Source organism: Lingula anatina, chromosome 2 (genome assembly GCF_051362555.1).
Source record: "Lingula anatina isolate TDL-2025a chromosome 2, LinAna3.0, whole genome shotgun sequence".
Lineage (NCBI taxonomy): Eukaryota > Metazoa > Brachiopoda > Lingulata > Lingulida > Lingulidae > Lingula > Lingula anatina.
Window position 1 is genome coordinate 4,277,445 of NC_141768.1, and position 25,866 is coordinate 4,303,310.

Sequence of the window (25,866 nt, forward strand, 5' to 3'; positions counted from 1 at the left end):
TAGAATGAAATATATGTGATATATGATAATAAATAAATATTTCCAACGGATTATTAAATTGAATTCGAAACTATAGATATTTCGATTATATCTCTGCATGTTGTATGTATACTTCCGGTTTGTTTAGTGGGCCAATAGTTATTTTTATGTTACACAATTTCAGTTAAATTATATTTCGACCCAGTAGTATGGATAATGTAACTGATGTCACTGTGTCTCCATGCAGCGATTCAGCATATATCAAACCGCTCAGAGTCTTTTACAAACAGGTTGATACTGCTTTAGAAATTGATTAATTATTTGGTGCAAAAGTGAAACTTTCCCGTTCTTCACTTCTTGCCTCAGTTTTCGGCCTAACCATGCAAATTACATGCAGGGTACTTGATTGATGATGATGATGATGATGAGTTTATTCGTTGTAGTTTTATTTTACCAGTACCTCTTGAACAACTCCCCTCTTACAATCCTGTAAGACCAACGGACCAACCAGCTTTCCCCAAAAATACTTTTATACTGTACCAGAAGTAGGACTTTTCTTTTGAAAATGCAATTAATTCTTCACTGCTATAGTACACATGTATGGTACAATTATTCTGTGAGCAAGTCTTAAGATATTTAGACTCAAAAACGAAGAGTGTACGTAAAGATATAATTTAAATACTGATATCTTTCATAACAACAGGTATTTCATTTTTTATTGAAAATTTGTAAAACATCATTGCTCTTATTCTTACTTATGTTTTATTGTAAACTTGAGACTCCCACATATATTCATTTACTTCAGAATGGTGTTTCTAAAACTTGGGATGCAGTGAAGTCACACGACAGGTAAATGGAATTATTTATTTCCTTGTTACATGGATAAATTAAGCCCTGTTGTTTTTGATTATAGTTAAAAGAAATTGCCGTTAAGCAATATTATGATATATTCTTGCTTGGCAGTGAATCTCATATGACCCGAAAATTGTCTCTGCTTCTTTTCAGTGTCTGCATTTTGCTTTTCAATAAATCAACAGAATCATTTGTGTTTGTGAAGCAGTTCAGGCCAGGTTGGTATTTTTTGTTTGGTCAAGTTTATGTTACCATACATTGGTGGACTTGGTGGGGAGACCCCATGAAAAAGTGGGGGGGGGGGGGGGGGAGGATCAGTGGTCTATACTTAATCCGAAACATAATGGCTCTCCAAAACGGCAACAGTGGCATTTTCCCCCCAGCCCTTTATTAATATCGTGTAGTAAGTTTTACCCCTTGAAGTTACATTTTCATTTTTACTGACTTAAACCATATAAAATACTTTTAATTTCTAGTGTGGTTATAGTTTTATGGTTTTCAATTTATTTTTGATTTAAGATTTTTTATTTTCATGTAAGCAATCTACATTCAAAAATCAGAGCTACAGAAACATGAGGACCATTGGAAAATAGACACAGGCAAATATCCTGGGGAGCTGGGTATTACATATGAACTATGTGCTGGAATAGTTGACAAGGATAAAAACCTGGATGTCATTGCACAAGAGGAAATATTGGAGGAATGTGGGTTCCAGGTTCCATTAGAGAAACTGCAAAGAATAACCTCATATAGGTGAGAGCACTCACAAAAATATATATTTTCATGTTATTATGCTTTTCAGTCATTTAAAAAATTTTCATAAGAATATTAAAATAAGTATAACGGGTTTTTAGAGAAACTTGTCATTTAATCAGTTCATACTACTGATATTAATTGTGTCCACATTTCATGAGACATTGCCTTTGATAGATATTGCAAAAATATATATCTAGGACATTTGTAATGTTGTGTCAGATCAGGTGAAGGCACCATAGGAGCGCAATTGACTCTATACTATGCTGAAGTCTGTGAAGAGGTTCGGATAACTGAAGGAGGTGGCAACTTAGAGGAAGGAGAAATGATTGAATTAATAGAAGTACTACTGAAAGACATAAAACATTGGATAATGAATGAGAGCATTTCAAAACCAGCAACTCTGATGTTTGCAGTGATGTGGTTTCTTGATAATAAAACGTGTGACACAAATTCTTCATCATGACAACTGTTTGATGCAAACTCTTCATCATGTCCACATATTATGACTCAAGCTCTGCATCTTGACAACTGTATGACATATTCTCCATCATGACAATTGCTTGAAACAAGTACCACAATCACAGGAATGTTTATCAAGTTTTTGTAAACAACATCCTGATATTCCTTCCTCTGTTCCTTGCAGGTCAGGGGTTGGGACCAATGGAGCATTACAGACAATTTTCTATGCAGAGGTGACAGGTGAAATGCGTGTGACAGAGGGTGGAGGCAATCACCACGAAGGGGAATTAATCGATGTCGTGGAAGTACCAGTCAAGGAAAGCAGACGCCTCATTTTAGATGATGAAAATGTCACAAAGCCAGTTGGTCTCATGTTTGCTTTGTTGTGGTTTTATGAAAATAAGCATGGGGCTTGTTCCACATGACACAGTGCACAAGTAATTTAGTACTACCTCCTGAAACTTGATGAAAATGAGCAATAAAATATTTGTAGATCTAATATAATTTATTTAGCATCATACAGAGTACCAAAATGTTCTACTACATGTACTTTCCTTACAGAGTTCCACAATTCTGCCCTTATTTGTAAAATTGTCATTAATTGAAAAATTGTTTTTCATCTTTTATGGCATCGTGAGTTGCTAAAAATCTGCTTTTCACTATGGAGAAAAGTCAGTGATGGTAATGATTTTTGAGGTACTCATATGTAAACTTTTGTAGACAATCTAAAAATCCGGAAGCTAATTGTCACTGACACTTTTAATCATTCCACAGTTTCTATTTTCGTGTATGTTTATCGGTTGTTTTTAATACGAAACTTGGCAATGAAAATAAGAAATGGCAATAAATGGCATTAAATCGGATATAACCTTTCGTCTTACGATGTATTTCTGTATATTAGTAAAAGAGATAAGGTTCATACAGTAGTTATACAATTATAGTTGTGGGGATTGTAATCACCATTGTGAAAATAGTGCATGCCCCCCCCACCCCCACCCCCAAGGAACCGAGGTGTGTACATGTAGTCCCTAGGATCCACTGTCCTATCCAACTAGATTCCCAGCAGAAACTCAAATTCTACACAATGTTTGCGCAATAAAAGATTATTATTTCAAAATGATAAATTTGTTGGGAGGAAAGGAGGATCTGAGGTGGCCGCGCATAGGCAGTTACTAGTAAATCTGAATCCCGTACGCACAAGTGCTAGAAGAGCCATGTCATACAATTGCGGGAACAGCTTATTAAACAGCTGAGCCCATGTGACCCTTAAAGGGATAATAACTCTTCGTTTTGGCCAAAAAAAATTAATTTTCCTGAAGTAAACAACAATTTTACCATACTTACCAATGGTTAAATGAATCCATTTTTACATTCAAAGTTAGTCCGTGGTTTTTTTCTAAAAAGTTTTTTTTTTTTTGTTATAATCTCTTAAGAGATTATAACAGAGTATAGCCATCAATGGAGGACGCGTGGTCTAAATACAAGCTCAGATATCAGACTAATAGCTATAACTGCCGTTTTTGTGGTAAAACAGAATATATTATATTTCTACGAGTTGTTCACAATGTTTTTATTGTGAAATATAGATCTCATACGAAGAGTTATTATCCCTAGGTCATCTACGGTCCACTAATCTTTCGCGATAGCGCCAACGTGAACTCCTGAACCGAATACTGACCAGTGTCTAGTTGAGCTACGACCAGCGAGACGATATCAGTCAAGAGAAAGAGAAGTTTGTCTGTAAGTACGAAAACGCCTCCCACCACCCAAACCCTTGACGCCAGAGCCGAGAATGGGCAAGTACCATTTATAATACAAACAAACAATAATCTTCGATTAAATATTTTAATAGTATTAAATAATACTATTAAAATGGGGATGTCTCGATAGTCCGGTTCATTGGTCCGATTCATTGATCTGAAAATTCGTAGAATTTTCATCAGTTTTTCAATTAAAGGGTCCATTGGTCCGAAGGCTCATTAATCCGAAAATTGAAGGTTCATTGGTCCGAAGGTTCATTAGCACGAAAATTCATGTGCTAGCACTCCTATTGACGGTTTTGATATGTACTGGCTCCGCATCCGCGGACCCCCCTCCAAATAATCCTGGATTCGCCCCTGCCTTACGGGCATTGTGCGCTGAACCTGCAGTGATTGTGACGTTGTTGGTCTTTGTTTTCCCCATTTGGTGGTTTTAGGAGGAATAAAAATAGGAAACACGTTAAAAAACATATCATCTACCCCCTGCCAAGGTTACAGATTTTTCACTAGATATTCATAGATGTGTATCTGGCTAATTCATGACAGAAAAGAGCACATAATTTATCAACGCTTTTGCTATTTATCTACGGCCATGGCCTACTCCCTGAATTTTCATCTATGTCTAATGTGGCTACTCACGCGTCTGTCATGAACTTAATTTACTCTATTACTAGAACAGCATACACTTTATTTATACAGTGCAATCGGGCTATCGAACCCTCGGACTAATGAACCTTCGGACTTATGAACTTTCGGACCAATGCACCTTCAATGAACCTTTGGGCCAGGTCAGATTTTCCAATGGCAATGTTTTAACCTGCACTACTGTACTATCCAAGTTTTACCGAATACTGCACTATTTCAACGCGCTGTTCCACGTAAATTTTTTTTGTGTCATATTTTGAAGCAAAATGTATTTCGTGAACATTTTTGAAATTATTTTGAGGAACGATTTCAATCAACCCTGATTTAAATATTTTTCTGAAAAAAATAACTGATCTTTAGATGTAATGTGGACTTCAAATAGGTATAGGCCTATTATCTTCAACACGTATAAATTTTCATAAGTATATATTTAAAAATGAACGCAGCTGCAGGTCATATAATTGACCCATGTGAATTTCATCAAATATATTTCTACTTTGCTTCCAATTTCATGTTAAAAAGTCTAAAGATGATGTTAACCATCTTTTAAATAATATATAATGTTTACTTATTAGTAGTGCGTAAAAAGAGTCCCTTGTTAGCCGCTTTCATGCATTGCAAAGTTTTCCAGTCAAACACCCTTGGTTCATTATAAAAACTGATGTCCATCATAAAGACTTACAAGAATAACTCTTAAATATATATTTTTTGTTTAAAGACGTAAAATTCACAGTTCTGCTTTTCTCCGTAATTGTTTATCACTGAAAAAGAATAAACTTGCAAAAAAGTGGCAATGACTACATTATTTTATAGGGAACAAGGGATAAAAAAAACATCGGTTTTACTGATTTCCCATCCATAAATTTGCTTTTCTGGTTTAATTTTAACGATGTGGATTTATTTTGTGTGAAACATTATTCTTCTGATTAGCTAGGTGCTAATAAAATATACGTGCTGGTAGACAGTAAATAAAAGTTTGACCCGAAAACTAAATTTCTACCTGTGCAGGGCAACCATGCAGTAATCACACCTCCCTAATTTCATTTCCACGACTAGGTTAAAATACTTGTGTGAGGGAAAAATTGTACTTCCAACGAGCACTTGATCTAAATAAAACTTGCGTTTGGAAAAACAGGATATTATAGTGGCCGCACGGCCTGGTCGTTGCGAACCTGTACATTTCAGATGTAAAACGCCAAGCCAGGGTAAAGCAGCAATATTTAAAGTTTTTTAAATATAAAATATGCTATTTACTTTCTTCATTTTACAGGCGGTAAAATTGACGTCGAAAGACTAGTGCGCGGCCCCAGCTTTAAACATTCCCGAGTGCCCTAAGTGCAACTGATTCGATGATTATTGTCGCCATTAAGAGCGTCAGAAATAACCTTTCGTCGCTACCTGTACGTGAAAGATGGGAAACGACTCTTTTAATATCTGAAACGATCTTAGGGCGTGTTCCTATTGGAACTGTCGTGCTTGGTAGTTCGAACTAACTCTGCGTGGACTCTTGCTTAGTGCAACCAAATAAACAGACGAAACGGGGCTCTTTCCAGTCTTGCTGCTACCAAGGCTCTCAAGCGAAGGGGGATCCCCTCTGACAGGTATCATAGAGTTTGTTATGGAATAACATTCCAGGCATCGGTCAGAACTTGTCCCGAGTTGGTTTAGATTTGGCATACGATCGGTAGACCATTGGCTCGCTGAGTAATTTTAACCACAATCTCTCTACAGGGTTTATATCTGACGATCTTGATGGCCACGGCAGCTGCTCAGCTTCATGGCACTGCAAGTAATGTACAATTTTAAGTTCTCTTTGTGAACGGACATTGCTCTGCTAACAAATGGGAGGCAAGCGCTTTCCAGAATATTTCTTATTCAGTTTTTCAAAGATGACCACCGATGGCGCCAGAGTAAATTCTGCCACCAACGCATATGCTCCCACCGCCCCAGACACCCTAGGAGCGGTACCCGCAGTCGGGACAGTGGGTATTCTTGAGCGCATCATTGGGGGATCTTTGGCATAGACACTGTTATTTAGGTATCCCCACAGAAAAAAATCCAAAGGGGATAGATCTGGAGAATACGCAGACTGTACTTGTAACCAAAAATTTAAAATCTTCTGTTGACATGTTGCTAAAACATTATTGTTTTTCTATACATATATAAATGAAACTGCGTATATTTTTGTTAGCAGTTTTTTCCGGATTTAGCAGTCAGGCAAAAATGGAACGACTTCATTCTGACAGTATTTTATTGTGCAAGTGTCGGTTTGACAATTTTTATTTGAAAGGATTCAAAATTGTAAATTAAAAATGATTTATTTTATCTAGGTCAAGGTCACAAAATCCTATTTTTTTATTGCACATATCTTCCTTATCACAATCTGCCTCTCTGGACCTTTCTAATTATAAAATTTTATTTTTTTTTATTTAGGCTAGCCTTCGGAGACAATACTCCTTCTGCTATAAACTTCAACCACCACATGTTATATATATAGTACTGCATACCAGTATATGCACTGTACGTGTAGACATTTTCGCCATAACATGGTGGTGCTTAACCTTCGGTAAATTAGTCTGTAATTTAACTGGCTGTGTTTATAGCTACAAGCTATACTTCTTTTTAAAGGGGATTTCAAAAGCTCCAGGTAAGTGTACGGCGTGACTGCAAATGTCAATTAACCATAAACAGGGTAGCCCCAAAAAATGGAACCATTTTTGATAAAGTAGTGTGATAGTGAGGAAACACGACGGTCTGGAGCTTTCGAGCGTTTATTCACCGACTGCCCTTTTCATAGAATTTCACAAGTATTTATACTCTATTTCTCCGTACTGATCATGCATTTACTTGTTTTCTTTCCATTGTCTTTGCGTGATTACAAGGAATTTTCCATTTTCATGTTGCAAACCACCATGTTACATTTCCTCATTAGGCAATTTCTAAGGGGTTTGTTTTCGATTTCAAATATTTAAAATATTATTTAAATTACTCAAGCTTGGACCATATCCATCCTTAGTTTGCACGCTTTTTGCACGTGTCAGAAACTTGCAAATCTATTGAGAAATTAACCAATCAAATCGAAATATATGCGACTGTGACATGTTCCATCTTTTCCCACCACGAAAACATTTTCTACACTTGTTGACTCTAAAAGAAATTTAACTTACACTCAATAACTCCCCGTCCTTCTACTCGTTTGATTCCGTTTTAATTATTATCTGCAATTTGTGAAAGTGAAAGTCATTTGCATTACAACAGTAACTTTTTCTATTGAAAAGAAACTTTTACAAATTTTTTACATAATTTCGAGAGTTTAGTTGCTGTGGACAGATTAATGTGATGGCAATAAATTATGCACTACAATGCATTTACATTAAAAAGAAACTTAAGGTCACGCAAAGCTCCTAAATTAGGCTTTTTTATTTTAATACCAGGTCAGATTCCGCCAATACCCCAAAGGTACGAGACGATCTCCAAGGATGACGGTTCTCAACAAGATTTCGCTGTTGGTCAGCCTTCACCTTCGTCTGTTTCTTGATTGGATTTGCCAGGTTTTCGCAGCTAGATACTTATGTCCACTTACGGAGGAAAATTTATTAAGCAATTTTTCTAAAGAGGAGCGTCGTCTTCTGTTGTCAGAAGCCCTTACCCGCCGATGGTGGTATGACGGATGCACAATATTATTAAAATGTTTTCGAGAAGATACATCATGTACCTTATCTGGTAGAAGGGCCATTGAAAACAGGATGATAGAGGTTCTTCGGAATCGTTTAGCAATAACAAGGTGTTTGACCTCTGTTGACTTGTCCAAGGTACGTGGACATAGAAGTTATATTGATCGTTTACCTTTAAACAAACTGTGACCGTACACGTTTTTATAGTAATTGTAAATTGTTGAGACAACCATATTTCATATACTCTCTGTATGTTCAGAAGAATACTTTTGGGTTATTGTATTTGTTTATGGTATCACATCTGAAAGAAATGTCTGGCAATGGGTATTAGCGACTATATATTTTAATATATTTATATATTTTAATATGTTTATTAAAATAAACAATGTGCTTATACACTACACTCTGGTTGAAATTATAGAATGTTCTAAAATAATCTCAATTAGGTAATTTTATTAAGGTAAAATCAACCCATCAGAGATTTTTATTCACTTCAGCGCTGTTTTAATTGTATTTTATTTTATTATATATGACCATAGAAGTACTTCTATGATATGACTTAGGTCCCAAACTCCCAATTTCTGCTCCTTTGCCATTAAACTGGTTGTGGGTGTGACACAGTTGTTGCCGTATGCAGGGGTTACATTCGAAACTTCTGAAACCAAAGAAATATCATGTTAAAAAATATAAACTTCTTTGAAATAGGTCTTTGTAATATGTAATAATGATTGGCCGCCATCTGAGATTTGTCGCCATATTGGAAATTTTTGAGGATCCTTAAATTCTAAAACTAAGCATACATGTATGAAATTATTTTGAAGTCTGTTTAGTTCATATATTTAAAATAAGCTAAGATCTCAGTAAGGTCAATTTTTAACACTTTACTGCCATGGCCACGGCTCTACACTCACACCCAGTACCTTTTCCTTGGCAAACGAGCAAAAAATGAAGGCAAATAGCTATCCAAAACGTAGTGAATGAAGATCTCCAAGGTCTATAACGTATGGTAATGTGTTAAATATTTAAAAGCACCTCCGACATGCTACTTGAGACAGAGTTATCCATAATTATCTCAACAGACACTAATATGTACTTTATATAATTTCAGTGTCCAGTGACCAAACCAATATTTATAATTGGATCAACACGAACCTGTTCCACTTTTTTGCAAGCCCTATTGTGCCAAGACCCTCAAAACACCTCTCCATGTTACTATGAGTTGATGAGCCCTGTGCCTGACGGCAACGCCAGTAGGGTAGGAGCCAAGGATGCACGAGTTCGAACCTTTAAATGCCAACTAGGTATGGCAATTCTTTGATTCTTCTCTGCTGCTACTTCGGTAAAAAAGCAATTTTATCCTCTCACGCATCATGTCTCGACCTGTCCCTGGGTTCGATTTCATTCCATTTTTTATGTAATGAACTCAAAGTAGCCATGACCCAGAAGAAACATGTGATATCGCAAAAAAGAGTGTGTCAGGGTGATTGGCAACTCCGCCCGTCGAATTCAAACGTGTCGTCATCGTGAGCTTCCAGGACATGTAATCTTGTCTCAGTTTCTTGTCTCACTAATAAATCATCATGTTAATGGATTCATGCATATCGCGCCTCTCCGCATACCTTAACATTTTGAAGAATTTGTGCCAATAGTTTTAATGATAACCCAGGCTTCGTATAGAAATATATTTATATTTGTAAATGTACGTATGTATTGAATAATATAACTTGGCTAAACTGCACGGCGCCTAATGATCTTTAATTAAGTAAGAGCACTATTTTCTATCTTATCCTTTCAGATTCTCTATACGACAGACTTCCCAACACGAAAGCAGTACACTATATTGCAGCTGAAGAACCATATGAATGTTTTTCTTTGTTTAACAACATGGGTATTTTCAAGTCATACGGTAGTTACACAAGAAACAATGGTACTTATTTGGAATGGGTCATGAAAAGAACCAAAGACGAAATGGCTGAAGCGTATCGCTTGCATAAGAAACAACTTCAGCTGATCCTTCTCAGCAGGAATGAATGCAAGTCTTTGTGATGTTTTAAGGAATACGATACGCGTAACCCTTTATTTATGACTATTCCTAAAGAATCCAGTATTTTTTTACCAACAAAGTGTACCCTATCCAGTCAATATACAGAGGTTCTCTGCTACGCTTCTGGCGCAGTTTTTGTATATATGTGCAGCCCCTGTCACACTTTTCCGAATATTTACAATACATATCAGTTGCTTATGATTTTAATTTTTCGTTAAGTAACTGTAAACTCAAAATTTCTAAAGTTTCGATTACTTTGATAATATATTGGTTTGATCATTTGGGGAAATGTGTTGAAATCTACAGAAAAAAATAGAGTAGTAAAGATCCTCTACAATAAAAGGCTTAGGTAGGGTATGGCTAAGAAGCCTTTTAGAAAATCTCTAGAGGAACAGGTGTTTGCGTAGGCCAAATGGACCATAAAATCCATTGCTGGTGAGAAATTTAAGCTTTGCGTCAATTAATCCGCCATTTTTGGAAAGGCAGACAAAACACATATATTACTCTTAAACAAACTTAAAGGGGTTGGGTTCACCTCAAACGTTTTCATTAACAGGAGTTTTCCGAGGTAGAATTTGGTGCTGAATATAAATCTGATAATTACTTTTCTACACGACAATTTTCAAGGTTGGTAAAAATAGCGATATTCAAAACAGCCTTCCAAAATGGTAATTATCGGCAGTTTAAGGTACCATAATGTGTATAATGTTTTTCTTATGTTTTGGGGTTGTACATTTGGAGTCTATTTCTACAGCCAGTATATAGAAGGAAGTAACCTGAATAACTCTTTTCTCTTTATTTACCGACCTTTTAAGGTTTATATTAAAATATAATTGTCGTGGAAAGAAATGGTTGTCAAATTCATTTTCAGCATCATATTCTGTCTTGTTACTGAAAATATTGAATATTGCCCTACCCTCTTTTTAGGCTTTGTGCGTATGTACTATTTGACATTAAAGATTTTAAAACCTGCTGTTTGATTGAAGGAATGCCGGTAACTTTTGATAGGAAAAGCTAAAGCGCGCGATAACTGCTCAAAAATATGGATTTGTTTGTCTCTTTTAAACTCCCCTGCTAAATTGTAACTTTTGTTTGATTTATTGGAAATAGATTTTTACTGTATTTTCAGATTCAACACCTAACAACCGACGTTTGATACTGAAAGAATCCCTTCACAGCGCGTATCTAGAGGCTTTAATGGACGCTTATCCGGATGCTCTATTTATTCACACGTACCGGGATCCGGTAGAAGTAGCGGCGTCCACTTGTTCTAACCTTGAACATTTTAGAAAGTGTAGCGGGTTTGATTTAAAGGCAATCGACAGGGAAGCATTGGGGAAGGTGATTTTAATTCTATTTATTATTAATATTTTTTATTGTTTTAACTGCAGTGAATTGCTGATGCAGGCGGGGGTTGTGGGGATAATCACGCCTGACCAACTCAATAACATCTATTTTCTGTCGAGGTAAATCCCGTGAATATTTAAATCCTGTAAACGTGGTGGAAAAGTCTAGTCACATTTGCTATCTAAATATCCTGCATAGCTACCACTTCTGTACTTATCTTTCCCAATTAAGACGTTTTAAACGATACAGTCCGAGAAATAAAAGAACCTTATATTTTCTTCTGAGATGACGGAAAGTCTTTGGCGGTCTAATATATGAATCGTGATGCTTTTAGAACTAAGTAGAAATAATTAAAAATGGCATAAAACATCAAATCCAAGTGTAGGGTCTAACCACCCAGCAATAATTATTGAGTGGGAGAAATTTGCTTTTTTTTTTAGAAACAATAGATTTTGGCACGAAAATCCCGCAATAGGATACCTTTAAGCTACAGTTTAAAGTTTAATTAAAATAATGGTCGTCCAATTCATTTCTAATCTGCTGTTATTCTTCCTGTCAGTTGGATTTCATATTTTTCTTAGAATTCTTTCAAAGTTTAAAAAATAATTCAAATATTTCCAGGTATTTCTTAAAGTTCCATGGAGACACGGTGGGAGAGAAATGTTAAAATTCAGACAAGAGCACCGAGATGAAGGGCACAGGTTTATTGACATCGATTACAAGGAACTGGTAGCGTCACCAATGACTGTTGTTAAGCGGATATACGAGAAATTTGGACTAAGTTTAACCAATCACGGGAGAGAAAGGATGGAGAGATATGTTCTGGAAAACCCGCAAAACAAATATGGCCGCCATAGATATGACCTGAAGAATTATGGTCTTACTGAGGATGAAATACGCGAACACTTTAAAGAATATATAGCATATTTTGATATATATTGTTAACATGAAGCATTCTCGAAAATTGTTGGCTGCCGTAGTTGCTGCGGCGGGGTACATAACCTAACTTAACCTAATGAATCTTACTTCCTCTTTCGGAGGAAGGGAAGGGAGTACGCTCTTTTGCCATTCCAAACCAGCAAAGAGAGGCACTCTTGTTCAACATCCCTTATTAAAAAAATTCTGATATTTAATAATTGGGCAACTTAATACATTTATTCAGAATTTGCTGAGCAGCGTGTTAACGTAATTAGACAATGAATAATCTCAGCAATGAAGATGAATATTTTATAAGCTGTATAAATTATATTTAAATTGAATTCAACACATAAAATGTCGCATCTACTAACAGGCTTTAAATTAATATGAATACTGAAAAAAATTGCTACGGGTAGATTATATATACATGTAGCTGCAAAAACTGAAAGAGACGTTATGTGGGCACATAGAAATGTTACAACCCGCACTTGCCCCTGGAGTTCGAATGGCAGAATTGGCATAATTACTAATATATTAGTTTAAAGTCAACAAAATTTAGCATGGAAATGTTAAATTGATATCTTTATGGAAATTAATGTTTTTTGCACTCAAAAATGGATTTATGGAGGAACTGTTTCTCACATCACTTTGTGTAGCCACCTTTACATCCCTGTAACATTACCCCCACACAAAATAAAAAATCCCCAAGAAATGCGACATCCACAATAAGTAAAGGTGAGATTGAGATTTCTTTGTTAACTCCCTATTATCACAAAATTCTATATCATCACAGAATTTTTTTTTCTTGAATAAAAAAGAAAATCAAATTATCGTATTGTCCAGCATACCTTTCATTATCTGAACCAAATTTAATCTTGGTACTACATGTATGACATTTCCCAAGTTGGGCCAAAAAGAAGGGGGTTCGATGTTTATCTAAATGGTTACTGAGGAAGACTACTTGTAAAAGCTATTAATACAAACAATTGCCAGTTAGCTTATCGCACAGCGGTATAAATGATCGCTTTCTCGGTTCTTTTCCCGTAAGACAGCAACATACAACATGTTGAGAAATGGCCAAAACGTTTAATATTATTTTATAATTATATCCAGTGATTTCTTTTAGGATTGTTGCTTTCCTATGAGGGCAACAATCTAATGAATTTGGTTCAGTTTTGCACGTTTTTAATACTAACAAAATTAGCCTGCGTTAAGAGGATACAGTATTACGAGGTGCAAGTTTATTTTACTGACACATTTTGTCCTCAACCTCAGTATTGTTTTTTTCGCCTGGTAACGGAGGTTGTGCAAATTACTTTCTGTGATATTGCGAGCAACAGTAACGAAAGTTTAAAATTTAGTCCGTCGTTTTTTTTTGTGCGAGAACTGATAAATCTATATTTTATTTAATTTCAAAGTTGCTAGACTGATGTTAGTTAGTTTAGTTGGACAAACAATTCTTCCACTTGCTTACTTTACATGAAATTACAAAAAAGAACTTATATAACGAGAATGAGTGACAGTGTACCTTTAACTGTCGCTTCGGCTCTTCTACTTTGTCGGCATAGAAATAAGTGTCTCATTCTTTAACGTCACAAATAGGACCACTGACATACCGGACATACCTGACGTATTGTCACTTGCCCTGGGACCAAATAAAAAGGATTGGAAATCGAGATGAACGGAGTATCAGGTTTTCTGTTAGCTGGATAAATTTCGACTCAAACAGCCCATTTAATATTGACTCCATATAATTTGAGTAGATGGACACTTGTATCATACATAGGGGTAGACAGAAACCCACTTTTTTCAACATCGGCTGTCCTGAGCGCAGGAAGCTGGGTGTGGTGGGAGGGGGGGAGGGGGGCTGCCCATTGTTTCAATTCAGTCATTTACATAACTGCGTCGCGGTTTGATTCCAGCCAACAGATGTTATACTTGAAGGAAGTCCCAACATATTATTCTCCAACACCCCTCCCTTAATTAATTCTCCTTTTAAATGTTGAGCCCTCCACCTGCTATTGCGTTCTCTCCCTAGTTTAAACGGGAAATTTTAAGACGTTTTGGATTCTGTTTATTCATCTGAGAGAAGTTTGAGACACATTTAGTGCTATTTGTTGTGTGCTACAAAGCAATAGTTGGTCCAAAGAAATTTCGATGAAAATATGGAAATTTAATAGTGCCTACCTTCTATACGTATTTGAAACGCGGAAGTTGTTTTGTAAATAAGTTTATCAGAAGCTGGCCTTTCACAAAATCTGATCATTGTTGCTTAAAGAAAACAACCCTTGGTTTATGCTTTGTATGCAAGTCTGCATAGCCAATAAAATTTCGCCCTTGGAAGACGGGTTCAAAGCCGACAGGTAAAGGGAAACCCCCCTTGGGATTTTTTCACCGATAGCCGGTCACTTTCTGGGAAGAACTGCTGGTGTAAATAGCAACGTCTTTTATACCCCTGAATGGAGTATGTAAGGATATTTGTCATTTAAACAAGACCTTCACAGAAGTTTCATTGAATTAATAAACTATGATTCAGCTAGTCAAAATTCTACACCAAGTTAAAAAACACGAACAGAGCATGTCATTCAGACATTTGAGAGTTGGAACTTCCCGAAAGATCGGTAACTATTTGACGTCTTTGGTACAATCAGAGCAGACATGGAAGGCGGTCTTGGCTGCCAGAGAAATGGAAGAGTAACTTTTCTAATCCTTACAGTTTTCAGTGCGTGGTCAGCAGGTAGGTCTCTCTCTCCCTCTCTCTCGAAAAAAAAAAAAAAAGAAAAAAATAGATAGCGATGGGTAAAAATTATAGACAATGATCATGTACTGTAGGCCTAGTACCCAAATATTGAATTCCCCTTAGTCTAGAACCGTTTTGTTTCATGATGAAATGTTTATTTAAATTAGGGTCAAACTTGAGACAGAGGGTACTAATTGGTAATTTTAATTAAGATCTATAGAGATGCTTGTACAGGGTTAGATTGTATTAAGGAGATGAAAAAATAAATTAAAAAAACATCTATCTGAACATTTGATGGCGTTGAATTGAATAATCTTTCTTTTTTATGCCCTAGTCAATCTTATCTCACCATAAGGTATTGTTTACAGGCAGTGATCCTTGTTCTTCATACACCAATCTAACTGATCCATACAGAAATGTTTTGAAGGGACAAGGTGCCCCTGGAATTGTGAACTGTGACCGTACTTATCTTACTGCTAATGCATGGTACCGCTTCACTGGAGCTGCTGGAGACATGATGCCAGAGAGCGTAGGATTTTAACAATTGCTTTATCTATCCATCTTATTAAATGAATTTTGAAAACATTCAGTTTCAGTGAAATCACCTTTTATCTTTAAGCAACTTCATGATCTAGAATGAATTCCAACTATTGCCTGAGCACCTTAATTTTCTTATCTCTGTATACATGACACTCCAAATAATGCATACATGGACATTTAGAAAAAATGTTATTGCTACATCAAAGATCTGACAACTGAGTTTAAAGTAATTTAGATTTTATCACCAATATTATAAAATTAAGTTTCAATCAACTTTTGTTAAAACAACTAACATCAGTTTTAAACCTCTTATCAAAAATCTGAAAAACCTTTCATGTCACTTAATTAAAGGGATAATAACTCTGCATTTTGGCCAAAAAATTAATTTTCCTGGAGTAAACAATAATTTACCCATACTTACCAGTGGTTAATGAATCAATTTTTATGTACAGACACAGATGTGTCTGTACATATTGCCATCACCTGCGTCTGTCGTCACTGTCATCGCTGCTGTCACCATCATCGCCATGCACTTTCAGCGTTAACACAATAAGTGGAAGACAGTTTTACTTTTTGGCTTTATATTTACAGAGCTGATGAATATTCATAAAACACAGGTCAAATTGAAAATCGGCATGATCGGGCCATTATTGTAGAAGTTATGCTATTTTTTCACTTTTCAGCATATATGCAACACTGTAAACACAATATAAGAAAAACAGATGGGCCAATTGTCATGAAAGTCACAGGAGTGGTCAATTATACTATAATGCAGTTTGAGTTCATAAATCAGCATAATCGTGCCATTATTTTAGAAGGTATGCTGTTTTTTCACATTTCCTCAGATTCAATTCTTAGGCATGTTAACAGTCTCATTATTAAACTAATAAGATACGTAAAAGCATTTGTTTTACATTTCCTGCATCTTTACAACATTGTCAGTCGATTATGTAAAAATGATGGTAAACTTGTCATCATGTATTGTGTAATAAAGTGTCAAAAATGGAAATAAACTCATATCATTGCAGTTTGTCAGATTCAATCATTCACTATGTTCAGAATCTCAGAATGGAAGAAATTGGACATTTTACACTGCTCTATTGATATTTTCCCCATCTCATCAATTTTTTTAGTTGATCATATAAAAATGGCAGTAAACTGTTAATTTTGTTTTATGTTAAAAATTGTTAAAAACGAAAAAAAAAAAAAACATTTCAGAACAGTGCTGTCTTGTTTCAATTTTTTTCAGCATTTATGTAGCACCGATAACACGATAAGTGGAAAACCGTTTTACCTTTTGGCTTGAAACTTACCGAACTGATAAATATTCATAATATGCAGGTCAAGTTCCAAAATCAGCATGATAGGAACATTTTTATGGAAGTTATGCTGCTTTTTCACTTTTTTCAGCATATATGCAACCCTGATAACACAATAAGTGAAACACCACTTTACTTTTTGGCTTGAAACTTACAGAACTGATGAATATCTATAATATGCAAGTCAAGTCCGAAAATTGGCATGATCAGGGCATTTCTATAAAAGTTTTGCTTTTTTTTCACTTTTTTTCAGCATATATGCAACACCTATCACACTTTTTATGGAAAATCGATTGGCCAATTGTCTTGAAATTCACAGTAGTTATCAGTGTTACTGAAATACAGATTAAGTATGAAAATCAGATTAAGTATGAAAATAAGCTTGATCAGTTAAAGTTTGGTGAAGTTATGCCTTTTTTTTGTATATACAGTAATTGTTTTTTCCTCAAATTTAATTTTCAGAGTATGACTCTGAACTCTATGGGCTAGTCACATTTTCTGAATATCCATGATACTTTTATTTCATTATTTAAAAAAATATGGTTATTATGCTGTTAAGCATTGTGTAATATTGCATCAAAATTGATAGGACTGAAATACAGCTTCAGTTGAAAAATTGTCTCATTAGTTAATTGTTTGGAAGTAATACAGGTTTTTTGTGAAAATTTTTATCTTTTACATGTTGCAATTTTCAATGTGGGACTTACAGCTCCCTTGGGCATGAAGCCCAGTGGTAATCAAATTTTCTTAATGTCCATGTTTTTAATAGTAGATATTTTAAAATTGGTGGTATTTATACAGTTAAGCATTATGTAATATTGCATCAAAATTGACAAAAAACCTACTTTGTGCTCTGCCACCATTAATATTATGTAAAGTGTTACTTTCTATTTTTTTAACTAGTCTTACTTACAAGAATGATTCTTACAATTGACATACAGCTCATATTAGAAAACCAGCTCTATTGGATTATCATTTTTATTAAATTTATGCATTTTTTGTGAAATTTTCATTTTTCTCATTCTGGCACTTTCTAAGTATAAACTTGAACTCTGATGGGCCTGAAGCCCTATGCTTTTACTTTCGTCGGTGTTACCTGTTGTGCATAATTAAAATTTGAGGTTGACTGTGCAGTTAAACATAATATATTATTGCATCAGAATTGGCAGTCTCCTGTTTTTGTGCATTATTGTTTTCTGCTTTTCATAAGGTGTGACTTATGGGCCTGAAGACCTTTGAGAGACAAATTTGTGTGGTCAATCTGTAAATTCCCCTTGGGTATTCACTGGGCTAAGTTCAGTGCTATAAACTCATTTGCCTAATTAATTGGCCATTAAATGCGATTTAATAAAGCACACTTGTTGATGTTTCCCTGTAAACACCCAAAGGTTAAGCTCTCTGCTAGTTAACATAATGTCCATAATAAGGAAGCAGTGAATAGCAGCTTCATTGGAATTATATTTTTGTTGTTTTCTTTTTATTTTTTTTCTCCAACACTGGCATTTTCAAGATGCAACTTTTAACTCCCATCCACCTGGGGCTCTGCACATTTTCTGTATTTCCACATAAGCAGTTGGTATATATGTCTTTAAACACTATGTAATATTATTTTATGCACTGTCATCATTTTTCATATATTGGGACTTTCATCATGTGAATTTTAACTCTCATGGTCATGAAACTGTAATCTAATTGAAGGGGTGGATTGAGACCATTTTCTGGGTCTCCTGGAAGACAGTCAGATTTTAAAGTTTATATTGATGGGTATCTATTTTTTTTTCTGTTGGAAGAGCATCAAAATGGAGTATAGATCAACAAAGATACTTTGGAATACTGCCAGAAAATATCTCTGGATCTGCCCCTGTTATTGACCATGTTACCTGTTGTGCATGATTAAAAATCAGTGTTGACTGACTGTGCTATTATAAGCATTATTTATAATTGCATCAAAATTGACAAAATGACCTATTTTGCATCTTTTTTTTTCTGTTTTTTTTTTTTGTCTGTACATTTGAAAGCTTTGCTGCCTTGTTACATTGCATTCTTTGCGGCCTTGTTAGTCCCTGTTTTTTTTCTAAAATGTTTGTTTATTGTTATAATCTCTTAAGAGATTATAACAGAGTATAGCCATCATTGGAGGTCATGTGGTCTAAAGACAAGCTCAGATATCAGAACAATAGCTATAACTGCTGTTTTTGTGGTAAAACAGAATATATTATATTTCTATGAGTTGTTCACAATGTTTTTATTGTGTAATATAGATCTCATACGAAGAGTTATTATCCCTTTAATTGTCACAAGATATCTACATTAATAACCAGATGTGGTGTTTTTTTCTCCTTAACAGTTAATGATTTTGTAATGAAGAACAACTATCTAGGGTTTAAAATAGTGATCAAGAATTAATTTAAAATACCATGCTAATGGTTTGTTATATCTTTTAACAAATTTACAAATTTACTGAATTGTCCTTTTATCCTTGGACAAATAATGCCTATTCCTAGTATTTGTCCAAGTTTTATCACAACTTTGATAAAAATTAGTAATATTTTTTTACACAGTGTGTGCCAAAATTTAGTTGTGGTACACATGCACCAATGTGGATACGAGGGACACATCCTGGACAAAATGATGGTGTTGTGAGTCGGGGGCCGTAGCGATAGTCCGAAGGTTCAATAGTCCGAAGGTTCATTGGTCCGAAAGTTCACTATAGAACCTTCGGACCAATGAACCCTTGATTAAAAAATCGATGAAAATGTTACCACTTTTCGGACCAATGAACCTTCGGACCAATGAACCTTCGGACTATCGAGACGCCCCCGTGAGTCGTACTGCATGTGCCCACTGGTACAGTGACTGTTGTCATTGGTCAGCTACTGTTAATATCAAGATGTGTCCAGGAAGTTACTATGTTTATCAGCTCCCCATAACTCCAGGGTGCAGTTTAACATACTGTGGTGGTAAGTTTTGGTGTGCTTATACAATAAAATCCAACAGAATGGATGCTCTGAGCACTTACTCTTCTGCCAACTAAATATGGCTGACCACAGTTCAAAAACGGTGCTGCTGATAATCTCCCAACTCCACACATGCCTTATAATGGATTACATCTCTGCTCCAAGGTTTAATTGCTAGGCCCCTGCAGCAACAGTGCTTGTGGAGGCAGAGAGACCATCAGGAATCAGCTGCATTGCCTTTGAACTGTGGTCGATCATATTTAAGTTGGTGTATCAGTAAGTTAGTACTCAGATAATCCATTCTGAAGTGGGTCTATGTGTGTCAGCTGCCCTCAATTCCAAATTGCCAGAAATTAAGCATACTGTGGTGGTGAGTACTGGTGTGCTTATGATACAATAAAATTCATTACTTATATATCTATTACCTCCAAAAAGGTTTTGTTTTTAGCTTTATTTATCTGTCCTTTTATCCCTTTGTCTTTTTGTTTGTAAGCAACTTTGTGGATAAAGTTTCAGAAACTTTCAGGAGTGGACCAAGTAAATTAAGGAATGATTACATTTTGTCAATGATCCGTTTGATTATTCGTTAATTATTTGTCTGTGAGCAACATTATTTTTCACTGTTGGGAAGGGACCAAATAATGAACAATTAGATTTTGGTGATGATCTATTAATTAGTTAATTAAAAATATCTGTTTGTCTGTTAGCAACATAATGCAAAATGTTATGGAGGTATTTTGATGAGACTTTCAGGATAGGTCAGGGATAGTTTGATTTTGGTGGTGATTAATTAATTAAATAATGTGTTTATTAATCAGATTATAGCTAATTAATGAATAATAATAATGAGAATATTCAGCTGCCATGGTGGATGTATGAAGCTCTCTGAGTGCTTTTCTCGATATTTCATTCTATTTTTTATAGCATGTGATGATAAAATAGAGGAGGGTTGGTTCAGATTTGACATGATAACTGGAAATGATATGCCTGTGACCTGCCATTTTGAAGGAGACTGTGGTACAGATAATCCCATATGGCTGAATGGTAGGTACCTGTACTGTAGCTCCCTAAGGGAGGGTGAGCTTTTTGGCATGAACTGAGTTGGCTAAAGATAGTACACCTTTGTAAACAGATTGTTGAATGATTGTCTAGTGGCCATGAGTGCATTTTCTCACAGAATTGATACCAACTTTGCAATTTTTTTTTACCTTTGCGATTATTTTTTTTTTTTTACCTTTGCAAATTTTTTTTTACCTTTGCACCTCAAATCCCAGGGGGGGCAGCTGCCCCCCCTGCCCCCCCCCTCCCCGGAGGCTACGGCCCTGGTACAAGGTCATGATAATCTATGTACCAGCACAGAAATAGATTGAATTGAATTATAATAATTATTAACAATAATAGTAAAACATTCATTGCAGAGAGCAGGAAATAGAAAAAAAAACATTGCCATTTATCACTAAATTTGGGACATTCAATGCACTTCCTCTATCACATTTTTGTTTCACAGGTTCCTTGCCCTCTGCTGATGATGGTATCATTAATGGAACTGTATGTGTAAAGAATTCCACTGTTTGCTGTGCCAAGACATATGACATACAGATAAAGAATTGTTCTACATACAATGTGTATCATCTACCACCTGTGAGTCGGTGTTCTGAGCGTTACTGCATAGGTGAGTGATTGTCTCATAATTTTTCATTGATAATGAGCTAGGATACCTTACTGGAATTTTAAAGTGACTGTTTGAACTGTAATCTATAATTTGTTCATTTTCTCACCTGGCACCCCCCCCCCCCCCTTCCAGAAAAAAAACCCCTTAAATGTGCATTAATTTGAAATATGAGCATGTTTTGCAATGCATAAAAATTAAAATAAAGCATTGCATGTAACTGCATGATGAAAAAATAATAAAACACAGCAGCAAGGTTTAATTAGACATGCATTTTTAATGGTTGTACATGGAAGAGATGACTCTAAAAGTTTTCTTTCTTCATCTGTTTTATAACTTATTTAGGTGATAAGGCACTCTGTCCCCCAGGAACTCTATCAGAAGATGGTTTTGAACCAGGTTGTTCAGGTAAGGTCTTTATTTTTATTTAAGAGTTATGCATATGATACAAATTTTTTTACATTTTGTGTAAGACTTGACAAACATAAATATAGATGGATAACTTCAATTTCTTGAATACATATTATTTTAATGAATTATCAGCAGTATGATCTTAATAAAATCAAGTCAAAATAAAAAAGATTAGCAGTTTCATGATGTTAATTAAGTATTTCATTCTGTTAGATAATTTCCCAAATATAACACAGCAACCAGACATTCAAGTTGATGAAAGAGTTGAACGTTATATTTTTGGAAATATACCAAAAAAGGAGCTTATATTCACCTGCCTGCCCTTCTATGATCAAGTCCCTGCAGACAAGCTGTCTCTGCTCTTCTTTGATGTGAAATGGTACATTGATTCACAACTTGTCCATGAGGAAGACAACGTTGATGTGGCTGATTTGCCTGCTCAGCTCAGAGAAAGTGTCTGGCTGAGCAAATCCATTACTCTTGGCTTTCAGGTGAGGGGAATCATGTGATATTTTAATGGTTCCATTGTGAAGTTAATTGATTAATTAAACTGCAATGTGTTTGATGATTGATGGCATTTTATAAGGTCTTTTTCTGCTTTAGACCATAAGATGAAGCAGGGTCCCGGATGATATATATATATATATACGTATATGCCGTACTTTACTGAGGCATATAAAATTTTAAAGAAAATATAATTTAATATTTGACTAATATTTCCAGGTAAAATGCAGTGTAAAGGGAAAGTACCCTTACGAAAATTTCCTATAGGATCCTATAGGATTCCTATAGGATCCTATAGGATCCTATAGGAAATCTTATAGGATCCTATAGGGCACCTTTCCTATAGGATTTCCTATAGGATCCTATAGGAAATTGTTGTAAGTTAAAATCTTGAGAAAAATGCATAACTTATAAACAAATATCATTCTAAACAATAGATATTTGATATAAGTCAATCTTATCAGTTTAATTGTCAATTATATATCACTATTAAAGTAAAAATGCTTTTTATTGTTTGTAATGCACAATCTTATAGTCTTCTATAGGATTCTATAGAAAAATTCTTTAATTTATATTTTAAAGAAATCTTGAAAAATTGATCATTTGTAAAGTAATCTTCTATGGAGAAGTATTTTATCATTAGGAATGATTTTGTACCAAATCACTGAAGCTGAAATTATTTTCTAAATTTATGTTCAGACCATTACAAAAATTCCTATAGGAAATCTTATAGGATCCTATAGGAAATCTTATAGGATCCTATAGGAAATCTTATAGGATCCTATAGGATTTCCTATAGGATTTCCTATAGGATCCTATAGGAAATCTTATAGGATCCTATAGGAAATCTTATAGGAACCTATAGAAATTTATATTAACTGCTTTGAATATTTTTACAGCTTTTTATATATTGTTGGATCTTTGGCAAAATTGGTAATAAGCACTGGCCCCTCAAAACAAAAGATAATATCATGTTTACATTCTTTATTCAATATTTATAAATGTGTATGTATAAGGAATTTTTATAAGGCCAGGTTGAATGAAAAATAATGAATCTGGTTTAAATATCAGTATATGATTTTGATTTTTAATTTATGTTCAGACCATTATAAAAATTCCTATAGGATCCTATAGGAAATTTTATAGGAATTTTTATAGGAACCTATAGGAAATCCTATGCTAATTCATACAGGGAATTTTTATAAGGCCGGGTTGAATAAAAATAATGAGTCTAATCTAAATATCATTATATAATTTTAATTTTTAATTTATGTTCAGACCATTCTAAAATTCCTATAGGATCCTATAGGAAATCTTATAGGAATTTCTATAGGAAATCCTATGCTAATTCATCCAGTGATTTTTTATAAAGCCGGGTTAAATGAAAAATAATGAAACTGGTCTTATTATCAGTATATAATGTATTTTTACTTTTTGTGTGATCATAATATTCACTTACTTCATATTTCTTCTATTATATTGAAAGTCAACCTCATCTAATCAGATTTTACCTGACCTTGGCTGTGTTAAAAAGTGAAAGTGCAATTCTGCCTAATATATAAAATATAATGTAAAAGCATAAGTGCAAACAGCATGGGTATAGTACTGTCCCTCATAAAGGATGGGAAACGAGGATAAATTAATATGTTTATAAAGACACATTTTATTATAAACCATGCTCAATCACTTGTAAGGTTTAACAGTCAACTGATGTCAGCCATAACCACAGATTCAACAACTGTGAATTTCTTTTGTTAGCCTGGCACCTATTCCCTTACGAAAATTTCCTATAGGATCCTATAGGATTCCTATAGGATCCTATAGGATCCTATAGGAAATCTTATAGGATCCTATAGGGCACATTTCCTATAGGATTTCCTATAGGATCCTATAGGAGATTGTTGTAAGTAAAAAACTTGAGAAAAATGCATATCTTATAAACATATATTATTCTAAACAATAGATATTTGATATAGGTCCATTTTATCAGTTGAATTGTCAATTATATATCACTATTAAAGCAAAAATGCTTTTTATTGTTTATAATGCACAATCTTATACATGTAGTCTTCTATAGGATTCTATAGAAATTCTTTAATTTCTCTTTTAAAGAATTTTTGAAAAAAATTGATCATTTTAAAGTAATCTTTTATAGAGAAATATTTTATCATTAGGAATGTTTTTGTACCAAATTACTATTGGATCCTATAGGAAATCTTATAGGAATTCCTATAGGAAATCCTATGCCAATTCATATAGGTAATTTTTGTAAGGCCAGGTTGAATGAAAAATAATGAATCTGGTTTAAATATCAGTATATGATTTTGATTTTCAATTTCTGTTCAGACCATCAAAAAATTCCTAAAGGATGCTATAGGAAATCTTATAGGAATTTCTATAGGAACCTATAGGAAATCCTATGTTAATCCATATTAATTGTGAATTTTTATTAGGCCAGGTTGAATGAAAAATAATGAAACTGGTCTAAATATCAGTATATAATGTATTTTTACTTTTTGTGTGATCATATTCACTTCATATTTCATATTTATTGAAAGTCAACCTTATCTAATCAGACTGTACTTGGCTGTTGTGAAAGTGCAATATTCCTGCCTAATATATAAAATATAATGTAAAAGTAAGTGAACATTTAGGGTAAAGTACTAGATGTCCCTCATAAAGGATGGGAAACAAGGACAAATTAATGTTTATAAAGATAAATTTTATGCTCAATCACTTGTAAGATTTAACAGTCAACTCAGGCCCGTAGCCAGGGGGGGGTTCGGGGGTTCGAAAGAACCGCCCCTTTTGCTGGAAAAAGGTCCACTCTGGGTAAAATTTGATCTAGGTACATGACGTTTTTATGGGAAAAGGTCCACTTTTCCAGAAAAAGAACCCCCCTTTTGAAATTGCTGGCTACGGGCCTGCAACTGATGTTAGCTAGAGAATGCCCTACTCCACCAACCATAACCATAGATTCAACAACTGTGAATTTCTTTTGTTAGCTTGGCACCTATTATTAGGTCACTACTCCTGTAGCTATTGTTACACTAGTAACAGTAACCGCCTATTAGGTGTTATCAGATGCGTGGTATCCTGTCTAAGTCTTTGTTTATATGAGACAAGCAGCAAATGAGTGTACAGCTATCAAGCCAGTTTAAATTCAGGAGCATAGTGGAAGGGTACAGAGTGTAGAAAAATCAGATTGAGGAAGGTATGTATTACAGTAATGCATTGGATCATTTGGGCATCTAATCAAATTGAAAATGAGATAATTGATCTAATTTGTAGT

General features: G+C 34.7%; 4 protein-coding genes across 5 annotated transcripts; all 4 read left to right on the forward strand.

Annotated features, from left to right (window-relative positions):
* Nucleotides 1-90: 90 nt before the first annotated feature.
* Nucleotides 91-2,665, forward strand: LOC106180798 (uridine diphosphate glucose pyrophosphatase NUDT14-like). 2 transcript variants are annotated; one of them, XM_013564931.2, is made up of 5 exons: nucleotides 91-269; nucleotides 785-828; nucleotides 985-1,049; nucleotides 1,371-1,584; nucleotides 2,231-2,665. In XM_013564931.2, exons 1-5 carry the CDS (start codon nucleotides 189-191, stop codon nucleotides 2,469-2,471), a joined length of 645 nt encoding a protein of 214 aa, XP_013420385.1. In that variant the 5' UTR covers nucleotides 91-188; the 3' UTR covers nucleotides 2,472-2,665. The 2 variants fall into 2 exon arrangements, with proteins under 2 accessions (XP_013420385.1, XP_013420384.1); XM_013564930.2 differs by having other exon boundaries at nucleotides 1,807-2,405.
* An 806-nt stretch (nucleotides 2,666-3,471) lies between these two features.
* On the forward strand, nucleotides 3,472-10,171 carry LOC106168253 (uncharacterized). Its single transcript, XM_087007203.1, has 4 exons — nucleotides 3,472-3,786; nucleotides 7,886-8,263; nucleotides 9,234-9,426; nucleotides 9,921-10,171. The coding sequence occupies exons 2-4, from the start codon at nucleotides 7,931-7,933 to the stop codon at nucleotides 10,169-10,171; spliced, it is 777 nt and encodes a 258-aa protein (XP_086863329.1). The 5' UTR covers nucleotides 3,472-3,786; nucleotides 7,886-7,930.
* A 4,637-nt stretch (nucleotides 10,172-14,808) lies between these two features.
* On the forward strand, nucleotides 14,809-19,690 carry LOC147763338 (oncoprotein-induced transcript 3 protein-like). The gene is made up of 3 exons (XM_087007206.1): nucleotides 14,809-15,171; nucleotides 15,543-15,703; nucleotides 19,595-19,690. The coding sequence occupies exons 1-3, from the start codon at nucleotides 15,093-15,095 to the stop codon at nucleotides 19,688-19,690; spliced, it is 336 nt and encodes a 111-aa protein (XP_086863332.1). The 5' UTR covers nucleotides 14,809-15,092.
* A 233-nt stretch (nucleotides 19,691-19,923) lies between these two features.
* On the forward strand, nucleotides 19,924-22,841 carry LOC147763339 (uncharacterized). Its single transcript, XM_087007221.1, has 6 exons — nucleotides 19,924-19,993; nucleotides 20,915-21,034; nucleotides 21,498-21,662; nucleotides 22,005-22,067; nucleotides 22,284-22,561; nucleotides 22,794-22,841. The coding sequence occupies exons 1-6, from the start codon at nucleotides 19,924-19,926 to the stop codon at nucleotides 22,839-22,841; spliced, it is 744 nt and encodes a 247-aa protein (XP_086863347.1).
* Nucleotides 22,842-25,866: the final 3,025 nt, after the last annotated feature.

Bases quoted from the DNA above. Each gene is read 5' to 3' on its own strand.
- LOC147763338 (XM_087007206.1), top strand. From the start codon at position 15,093: ATGGAAGGCGGTCTTGGCTGCCAGAGAAATGGAAGAGTAACTTTTCTA. The intron at 15,172-15,542 runs GTAGGTCTCTCT...TATTGTTTACAG, and splicing joins TTTCAGTGCGTGGTCAGCAG to GCAGTGATCCTTGTTCTTCA. The intron at 15,704-19,594 runs GTAGGATTTTAA...TTTTTTACACAG, and splicing joins GAGACATGATGCCAGAGAGC to TGTGTGCCAAAATTTAGTTG.
- LOC106180798 (XM_013564930.2), top strand. From the start codon at position 189: ATGGATAATGTAACTGATGTCACTGTGTCTCCATGCAGCGATTCAGCA. The intron at 270-784 runs GTTGATACTGCT...CATTTACTTCAG, and splicing joins TCAGAGTCTTTTACAAACAG to AATGGTGTTTCTAAAACTTG. The intron at 1,050-1,370 runs GTTGGTATTTTT...TTTTCATGTAAG, and splicing joins TGTGAAGCAGTTCAGGCCAG to CAATCTACATTCAAAAATCA.
- LOC106168253 (XM_087007203.1), top strand. From the start codon at position 7,931: ATGACGGTTCTCAACAAGATTTCGCTGTTGGTCAGCCTTCACCTTCGT. The intron at 8,264-9,233 runs GTACGTGGACAT...ATATAATTTCAG, and splicing joins CCTCTGTTGACTTGTCCAAG to TGTCCAGTGACCAAACCAAT. The intron at 9,427-9,920 runs GTATGGCAATTC...TTATCCTTTCAG, and splicing joins AACCTTTAAATGCCAACTAG to ATTCTCTATACGACAGACTT.
- LOC147763339 (XM_087007221.1), top strand. From the start codon at position 19,924: ATGTGTCCAGGAAGTTACTATGTTTATCAGCTCCCCATAACTCCAGGG. The intron at 21,035-21,497 runs GTAGGTACCTGT...TTTGTTTCACAG, and splicing joins TAATCCCATATGGCTGAATG to GTTCCTTGCCCTCTGCTGAT. The intron at 22,562-22,793 runs GTGAGGGGAATC...TAATATTTCCAG, and splicing joins CCATTACTCTTGGCTTTCAG to GTAAAATGCAGTGTAAAGGG.